This window comes from Polypterus senegalus, chromosome 17, assembly GCF_016835505.1.
Source record: "Polypterus senegalus isolate Bchr_013 chromosome 17, ASM1683550v1, whole genome shotgun sequence".
Lineage (NCBI taxonomy): Eukaryota > Metazoa > Chordata > Cladistia > Polypteriformes > Polypteridae > Polypterus > Polypterus senegalus.
Genome location: NC_053170.1, coordinates 2426624 through 2436419, shown reverse-complemented (window position 1 = coordinate 2436419; position 9796 = coordinate 2426624). Strand labels below are relative to the sequence as shown.

Genomic DNA, 9796 nt, shown 5'->3' with positions numbered 1-9796 from the left:
CTGTTCACATCAGCAACACCTTTTGAAAGACAAAGTGCAAAGCCATTGCCTTAGCGCGGAGGGTCCGCCGCCGCCGCCGTTCCCACCCAACATTCAAAAGAAAAGAAAGGAAAAGAAAAGAAGAAAAAAAAAAGTCCGGTGACGTCAGAATGAAGTTGCCCGCCCGCATCTCCGTCTGGCAGCGCCCAAGTGCGGAGCGCGCGCCTGTTGGTGAGGACTCGGCCCCTCCCCTCGGTGTCAGCAAGTCTCGCCGGGGGATTTAAATAGGTGGGAGCCGGAGAAGCGCAGCATGTTTGTGGACCGATCGTCTTGTCTGCACCATGCACGTGTGCCTGAGCCTCATGTGCGTGGGTCCAGCCTTGCTCATCCCGGTCCTGCTGAGCGCTGCTCACGGATGGAAGGTGTTGACCAACGACGCGACGGAAAACGTGCCCGAGTACCAGGGGGGCAGACCGCGACAGGCGGATGCGGCAGAGTCCTCCAACAACAGCACAATAAACCGAGCGAAACACGGAGGGCGGGCGGAGGCGCCCAACACCGCCACTTACGGTAAGACTTGGAATCTGAAAACGGTGTGTTAGGACTGTCAATGCTCACCCCTCGACCTTCTGAACTTGTCGCATGTCGAATGTCTTCGTGCGTGGGGTCCGTTTACAAACTCCCGGGGCGTGCGGGTGACGAGCAACTGAGGTGTCGCTGTTCGGTTGTGAGCAGGTGACCGAATCTGAGATCCTTTAATTACATGCAGCCATACCCGTGCGGTGCTCGATGCGCGCACACGTTGTGTGTTATGTAAAGTTTATTTTAATATACGATGATCATCAGAGACCCGAGTAAAGGCGCTATAGACCTCGACTGCGTAAACATCCACCACTGGGTGTTTAGAGTTGGCCATCGGGTGGAGTGCCGCCGCTTCTGGGGTTACGGAGGCTGCACTGCGCCCGATGGTGCCCACCCTGAGCTGTCAGAGTGGTTTATGAAGTTGTTGAATGAATGGGTGGCATCATCGGCAGTCCTATGAACTGAACAGACCTTCGCGATGATGGCGTGAGACGAGCTCGGCTAAAAGTACCAAAAAGTTGTAGCCTGTCCACATTACTGGGTCACGAACGATTACTCACATACGCCCAGCAATTCAAACACCGCCTTACGGGGGTGTCGCCTCGTTTTATTATTTAGAGTGACGTGGACGTGACAAGTCTCTACAGCCACACGAAACCTCAGTAGTTTTGCAAAGTTCATACCTAAAACACATATAGACAGGCACATTGAAAAAATGACCGCACGTCAGTCTCGATTATATTCAGCAAATGCAATGGCGTTCGATTATCTTCCGCTATCGGGTTAAACCGCATGGATACGCGAATGGGGACGAATGTCATTAGGCGACTGTAGGGCGTGTGTGAATAATCGTACCTCAGTAAATGATGCGAATGTGTAACGGGCACACCTGTACGGCTTCTTTAATGGCATTTTATTGGGTTGTGTCGTGTGACAAACAATTGTTTCATTCTGGGGCTCTTTGTCCCTGGAATTGGACCCCTGGGCTTTGATAAGGCTCTGAATATGCGGACGAAACAGAAATCGGGCCGCGTGAAGTAAGAGACCTAGCAGGATACAAACAGATCGAGAAAACCTGAACTGCAGTGAGGTTCTTTAAACCCCCTGGAATTTCACAAATCTGTTATCCATTCATTGTTATTCCTTTCACGGGTCTAAATAAATAACATTTATTTCTGGAAAGTTTATGTAAATGGAATCCGAACTATACCCTCTATGGCACCTTTCATTTTAAGAGAGAGGCCCTGAACTGAGTGCCAGTAGTGTATGGCGGCACCGACTGACGCACTCCGTCACTTTCGTGTTGCCCCTTAAACAAACATACACGCGAGTGGAGATACGGGAGGAGAATTACTGTAATTAACTTTTAAAGTCAATAATTGATAAAACTACCCTTATAATAAGTACTGTAGTCCCGGAGGTGACTCCGAAGAATTGTATTTATTTTTTATTCTCTTTAACCAGCAGCGAGCGCGATTTAGGAAGCATGTCACCCGTGACATGGCATCACCATATAGGGTCCCAATCCAGGTGGTTAGTCGTGTGGTGGGTGCAGCAATGCGCTGTAATCAGTGCCATGAAAAAGGTGCGCACCCACCTAAGGACGAACCAACTGGACTGGGACCCGAGTACAGCGGGTGACGTGCACCTGAGCACACCACTGGGACACTGTGTGGGGCTTTTTTATGGTGGCCAGGGCGCCACCCAGTTTTCCCTGTAAATTGGAGGACCTGGGTGCAAATTAACGTCATACTCAGGACGGAGCAATGGCAGGATAAGAGCCCGACGGAGTGGAGTCACTTCTGGCGTTTATGGAATTTGAACCGGCAAGGGAGCGCCCACGATACCAGGACACACTCGCGCTTTGATATGTGACCAGATTATATGGATCGTCATTTTTCGCATAACTCGATTTACTGTACAAAGTGAAGCTTGGAGTCCGAGCACAGTGGTAGCCTTCAGCTACCAGCACAGCTCCTTTAGGCAGAAAGCCACCACTAACTCTTCTTTCTTTCTTTCTTTCTTTCTTTCTTTCTTTCTTTCTTTCTTTCTTTCCCGCCCGCATCAGGAATCGAATCACAGTAATCCACCTGTAAACGCAGTATTCAGCTGCGCCGCTCGCCACGATTTTCAGTTCATTTCTCTGCGCAATTTAAGACCGGTTTAAAAAACTGCACTGGTCTTACAAAGCTCTTCTCTTAGTTCATGGCAGGTTCGCGGTGGAGGAGCCCATTTAATGCTCAGGGAATCTACTAGCAGGTGAAGCCGAAGCGTGACACCTGGTATCTCGCGCGGCTTTGCACTTGAACGAGAAATCGCGACCCAAATCCACCCCTGGGTACGTGTCCCGCACACTTAATCCAAGGGGCTAGAGTGGTTCTTCATGCAGAGTGATGCTTCGAACATGGGAAAGGCGCTATATAAATACAATGTATTATTATTATTATTATTATTATTATTTGTGGGTGCCTCGCAGTTAGGAGACCCGGGTTCGCTTTCCGGGTTCTCCCTGCGTGGAGTTTGCATGTTCTCCCCGGGTTTCCTCCCACAGTCCAAAGACATGCAGGTTAGGTGTGTTGCCAATTCTACATTGTCCCTGGTGTGTGTGTGTGTGTATGTGTGCGTGCCCTGTGGTGACTGGCGCCCCGTGTTGTCTGGGATTGGCTCCAGCAGACCCCCATGACCATAAAGTTAGAATATAACGGGTTGGGTAATGGATGGATTATTTCTGTGGAACCATTTTTGGTTCCTAAAAGGCGCACAGACATATTTCTGAAACACCGACGGCTCGCGATATTAAAAGGACTCTCGTTGCATACCCCATTAACGCATCAGGCTAAGGGTCCAATTTTTTTAATCTGTTGAAGCGCACGGTACAGTAAAGGGTTGTTGTTTTCAACGCACAAAGAACCAGCTTCGTATGCTAAGGGGTCCTTCCCAGAATGCAATGGTGTGTGGTCAAGCGGTGGGTCTTACGAGGAACCCCAGAACTCAGTGATTTATAAAAGAAGTAAGCACTGAAGTCACCGTTGCTTCGGCTGATGTCACCTTCTGTTCCTGGTTCATCGGGCAGCTCTACATATACAACCGTATTATTCAGAATGAGACGACTGATACATTAAAAGTCGAATACCAAAGATAAGGTACGTTAACTTTTTTAACTTTGGTCAGTTCTGATATCGGCACCGTACGACGAGAAGGACATCGAAAGTTTCAAGAAGAATCCCAACAGACCCCGGCTGCCGACCCCCTGAAGAGCGCCACTCCATTGTCGCTTTAGACTACACGTCAGTGATAACGCCTGGTTTGGTTACACCAAGGTTAAGATTGCGGTTATCGGACTCAAGTCAAGTACACCATGTGACAAAAGCCTGCAATCCAATTGGCCGTCCAGCGGGGGTCTGCAGCTGGGGCGACTCTCCTCCTCCTGGCGCCCAGCCCGCGTCTTCTACCACCGGGCTTGAGGGACGAGTCTGCCACTCCCGAGGTTGATGCTCGTCTCACGGGCTCTCCACATTTTCAGCTATAATTGCTTTCTTGGGCAGAGCCCAAACCTTACTGATGATGGAAGGGCGTGAGACATTTTTCGCTGCATTCCTAATCGACGTTATTGGACTCCTTCGTTCCCCCTTTTTTTAAATCCCAAAACAAACACCCCGCGCACTTGTAATCAACCACAAAAATGCCGTCCGCGTCATTGCTGCGCGTATTTAAGAAGGAGAACGACGTTCACTTTGCACGGCGGCTCAAATGCCATCATCCAGGCAGACTTCATTTAAGCGTCTCCCGGGACAGCGAAGAATTCCTGCATAATGAAAACGTCGGGCTACACCCAGCATGGAGCAGCCTGAACTCTTAGAAAGTGGAGCGGGACGGGGGACGTCAGCAGCGCCTTTTATATGGGGGATGACATGAGGCCAAACCGCCGAAGCGTCACATCAGGGGCCTGATAACAAGAAGGTGACAGTGGCGGTGGCCCTCTGCCTGATGCCCACTGAGCGTGCCTGAAAGTGGGCAGACATGGCATCATTGGTATCCTCAGAGGACCATCTACATGCACTTCACGCTGCCATGCAAGTTCTCTTCGTGGGTCTTTGAGCCCGACCACGACTCCACCTTCAAAGTTATTTGACAGCTTGGGTGCCATCACTATTACCTTGTCAAGGGCAGTGGCATAGCTAGGGGAGGGCGGAAGGAGTGGCACATTTTTGGGGGGCGGCATTATTGGCCAAAAGGCTTCAAAAATAATTTTCAGACTGTCCTTCTGTGACGGCATCAGACACAGCAGATAAAATTTATGAGGCAATATCAAAAACAAACAGACATTACAGCGATGAGAATTTCTAGGAAGATAATCAACTCATTTACAATTTCTAATTTCGTTTCGTTATCAATCCGAATGCCTTCTTGCTCATCCCCACCTATCACTTGTACGCTATACTGGTTCTCGTTTTCGCAGCGTAATTATAATAAACTAATAATTAGAACACAGCGTCTATACTCTATTCTTGTCTAGTTGATGCTTATAAATAATTATATGTGAAAAATTATTGCTGTTTCTCTATATGTGCAAAATCCATCTTAATTTTTCTCTATACGTCATTTTAATTTTCTATTTAAATAGGTTAACATATTCAGATATATTGGAGGGCGGCAAAATGAAGCCCCGCCCCGAGTGGCACGAAGTCGAGCTACGCCATTGGTCAAGGGCTACCGTTGCTATGTGGTGTCTCCTTGGCAGGCAGTGTAGCCAAGTGGGCAAGATGTTGGGCAGAAAGCCACAAGACCGCCCCTTTGAGCCCCTTCGTTATCCTGAGTGTGTCATTTGTCCTGCCAGCCCTGACACAGTAAAAATGTACAAATATCTGAAATGTGCAAACAAACGCTGAACACAGCGGTCATCAGCTACAGTATATAAGCACTGCAGTTTTAAAGCAATGAAAGGCGCTATATACAGTTAAACAGTGTAAGCCCTCTGCTCTCATAGTCAGTTGTCTCTTAACTTACTTGGGCTCTCATTGCTAAAACACTCAGGGTCACTCCTAGCCTTTTTGGGACCCTAAGTGGCACACCTATTTGTCCCCGGCCCACACACACAATTTTCTTTCCCTGTGAAGGTTAGGATCGCTCACCTAGGCCTATTTTACAAAGCCTTTTAGAATATGCATTTCATGATGGAAAGGCGCTATACTGTGTGAAAGCAGAGTGCTACTGGTTCGACTGGTTCCAAGTGGGCTGTACCCTGGTTAAGTGCCTTGGCAAGGGGTTGATGATATGGATAAATGAATTAATTTTAAGCCATTTTCTGAGGCTTGCCTTGCAGTAAGGAGACCTCAGTTTGCAGCCCAGGGGGCTTCCCTGTGTGGTGTTTGCATGTTCTCCCCGTGTCTGGGTGGGGGTTTCTACTGTCAAGTGGCATACAGCTTAGGTGGATTGGTGATACTAACGTGACCCACGTGTGTGTGTGTGTGTGGTTCATCCTATGACAGACTGGCGTCCTGTCCAGGGTTTGTTCCTGCCTTGTGCCCTATGCTTGCTAGGATAGGCTCCAAAACCATGCATCCCCCCTCCCTGTGCCCCTGGTCTGCATGAAGGGGGCATTTTCTCATCAGCACAGAGTCATAAGAAATATCCTCGTGATCCATACTGGACACAAGCGGCTTAAGAAACCAACAGATGGACTTGTGTTTGTTTGTACATAAATCCAGCCATTATCCAACCCGCTATATCTGCCAATCCCAGCCAACACAGGGCACAAAGCAGGAGACAAACCCTGGGCAGGACGCCAGTCCACCGCATGTTTGTACATAAATACAAGATCTAATAAATAAACACAATCCAGCCTTCTGATACCTCCAGGGGATGACATCAAGCAGGGGGTCCCTCTTAAAAATGCTGCTTCTTTAGGGGCACTTTATTGGCACTGCGTGGTTCCTCATTTCTCCATTGCCTGAGTACCACAGTACCATCTCATTCTGGGACGGGTTCCTTGAATTAAAATTTATTTCTCTGGGCTTTGGTTAACTAACGTGTGGGCAAAACAGGATTCTCGAATATGAAGTAGGTGACTTAGTGGGTGATATCGACAGGTCAGGACCACCTAAGTGGCTGCATGTGGCACGAGTCCTTTTATTCATGGATCCTGTTACAGATGTGAATGTTACTTTTGGGAACCAAAGCCGGGTCCCCTATGGGCACCACTCTGAACGGACCGCTTTGGCACCTTCACTTTTAGCTCCACACAGAAGGTCAAGTGACCACCTCAATGGCAGCCTGGTGTCCTCTCGAAGCTGATGGAGCCGATTGCTCCTGGGGGGTTAGAGGGCTCTGTGCCTTTATGATGAACAACGGGCACGTCTCACGTCCATCTTTCTTAACCATCTTGACTAACCTGAGTATTCGTTGAACTTCATTTTGTGGTAAAGAGATCAGCTGTCCAGTTCCACTCATTAGTCTAACGCAACGGTTTGAATGAACGTGAAGTCACTTGGCTTGAGTGTCAAGGAGTGTGACGTTTCTACCCACCCATTCAGTCCGGGGGGGGCGCAGTGGTAGCGCAGGGGTCCGTGTCGTGGGTCCTCCCTACATGAGTTTGCATGTTCTCCATGTGTCTGTGTGGGTTTCTTCCCACTGTCTAAAGAAATGCCATTTAGGTGGTTGGGCAAACGTCTGAGCTTTCATCTGTTCTCGACGGTTCCCGAAACACGAGTGTGCAATCTCCAGACACGGGTGCCCTTTTATTTTGCGGGCATAGCATGAATAGAAAACGGCACGCGGTTACTTCAAGCCGTAAAGTGACCACCGGGCCCACCGCCATCCCGAGTTGTTCCCACCTGTCTCTTTTCCTCGCTTTGTCAGGTTTGCTCACCTGGCAGTCTCTCTTTGTCTGGTGGCTAGCATTTTCTGGGCAGCTTCTGCTGGGCTTTTAGTTTGAGTAAAATAAAATCAAATGTTTCAAACCCTTGGCGACAGACTCCGAGCCAGGGAAGGGAGCCCATCCTGGCAGGGACGCCAGTCCCAACATGCCACACGTTACACCGCCGAGTGAAGTGGCTACTGTAAGGGGTCCACGGGCGTAACTTTGGGTGAGCTGGTGTCTGGTCTGAGTGGCATCTCTCACATTACACCTGCATACATCTTCCTAATCTAAGCGGAGGTGGAGGTGGAAATGGCCAAACTGGTCATAACTGGTAAACTTGTGGATTTCAGGGATTGGTACATAGGGGGTCACGTGCTCACAGCTTCCCACACTGCCCTGCTTGATGGAATGGTGGCCCTAATGGTGTCGGTTCCTGCCTCGTCTCCATGGTTAGTGGCCTCTGTGAACCTGCATTGAAACAGCCAGCCTCAGATAACAGGAGATAAAGTTCTTATAGGGTCTGGGGGTCTTAGGGGTAACATAAGACAAGACTGGCGATGAGACGGATACAGTGCAGTCCTGAATGTTGTCACAGTTTGCCCACCGTTTCCAAGTCAATGGTCATTCTCTGCCATGTCTTGGCCTCAGTGCAGCTCACAATATGAATGAGCCAGAGGTTGGCATGTGTGTGCCACCTCACTAACCTTAAGAGTGTCTTCAAGTAAATGTTCCTTAATGTCCTGGCTCTTGTCCATAACCATCTCCTCTTGCTGCCCACCCACAGGTACCTCCAACCTGAGCTGCCGAGAGCTTCGTTCGACGCGCTACATCATCGACGGGCCGTGCCGCAGCAGCAAGCCGCTCAAGGAGCTGATCTGCTCCGGCCAGTGCCTTCCACCCCACCTGATGCCCAACTCCATCCTGCGAGGGAAGTGGTGGCGACAGCAGGCTTCGGACTACAGGTGTGTCCCCGCTCACTCCCGCACGCAGCGCTTCCACCTCCTGTGTCCCAACGAAGAGGTGCGGACTTATAAAATGCGAGTGGTGACATCGTGCAAGTGCAAGCGCTACACCCGGCACCACAACCAATCCGAGTTCAAGGAGTTGGACAAGACGCCCGCCAAGCGCCGGAGAAGCAAGGCCTCCCAGGCTGTACGGGCCAGAAGCCGAGGGCATCGGCCCGAGTCCCAGAACGCCTATTAAGGGGCAGCAGTTTATTTGGAGGGTTGCTGATAAAAGAGCGAAAAAAAAAATATAAATGGGGCAACCACAACAAGAAAACTGCACCACGTGAAGTGAAACTGCGTGCCAACCCGGCTCAAGGGAACAGACTGACTCCTCGCCATTACGCATAACTTCTTACTTTGGATACGCGGCTGCAGCTTTTAGTCTTTTGCGTGACAGCCTGAGGGTGACGGCCACTGGGCAAAGGGAAAGGGACGGATGTGTCTGGAATCTTCTGCTGTGGGCGCTCCTCCCACCATCTTCACCCTTCACCCTTGGCCGGACATGTGGAGACATCGAGACGTTCAGGAGGGGCTGTGTGGAAATACTGGAGACCCCTGTTGTTGGGGGGTGGGGGCTGGGTGGGCACATTAGAATTGCTATTGTGTGAGGCCGACGCTAGGGGCAGGGAATGGACTGCAATGACACTTGAACCTGGCTGGGGTGTCTTCTGTGGGTGCCCCCCTGTGTTCTTGTGGGCAAACATCTGCGGCCATTTTGTTTTTTTGATTCTAATGAAGAATTGGTGAGAAGTATGGGGTGACCTTTTATAGCGGAAAATTCCATCGAGGGTCAGGTCCTGTTTTATTGCCAGTAACAATGCCATGGAAAAAGCGGGCGGTGGGTTTAGAAAGCATATGGATGGACATTATGGAACAAACAAGAAAGGCATCGATAATAACATCCTCAGTCCTGGGCAATGCAGTTCAGGAGCCACCGAAACGGCTGCCCCAATGATATTCACGCCATTCCTCAAAAGGGGGCACATTCAATGAACATAATTAGGCAGGATGCATGCGCTCTTCTCTTGGGGGCACACAGCGTGTCTCCCCCAAGCTGGCATTGCATTTCTTCTCACAGCCCGCAGTGCATCCTTCCAGGTTCCTATGGTGGTCTTGCACGCCATTCCCACCAGGAGCGTGAGTGGGACAATAGAGCATTAGTGGGGGTTCGTCATTAAGACATCCATTTTTTGTCATTCAAGAAAACCACAACGTCACTTAAATCCCAGTCAGGGTGGCCGTCGTGGCAGAATGGAGTGCAAGGTGGGCAGGAGAAACATTCAAAGTTCTCAATGAGCCCAAACTGCTCGTCTATGTGGGAGGAAAACGCAGACAGACAGACAGACGGCAGGATCTCAAGCTGGCATAG

General features: G+C 49.9%; 1 protein-coding gene across 1 annotated transcript; it reads left to right on the top strand.

Annotated features, from left to right (window-relative positions):
* The first annotated feature begins 212 nt into the window (after positions 1-212).
* On the top strand, positions 213-9588 carry sost (sclerostin). The gene is made up of 2 exons (XM_039740696.1): positions 213-549; positions 8205-9588. Exons 1-2 carry the CDS (start codon positions 321-323, stop codon positions 8621-8623), a joined length of 648 nt encoding a protein of 215 aa, XP_039596630.1. The 5' UTR covers positions 213-320; the 3' UTR covers positions 8624-9588.
* The last annotated feature ends 208 nt before the right edge of the window (positions 9589-9796 follow it).

What these genes read in the sequence shown, in the direction of transcription:
- sost (XM_039740696.1), top strand. Translation starts at nt 321, where the DNA reads ATGCACGTGTGCCTGAGCCTCATGTGCGTGGGTCCAGCCTTGCTCATC. An exon ending in GCCCAACACCGCCACTTACG is followed by an intron (nt 550 to 8,204) that starts GTAAGACTTGGA and finishes GCCCACCCACAG; the next exon opens with GTACCTCCAACCTGAGCTGC.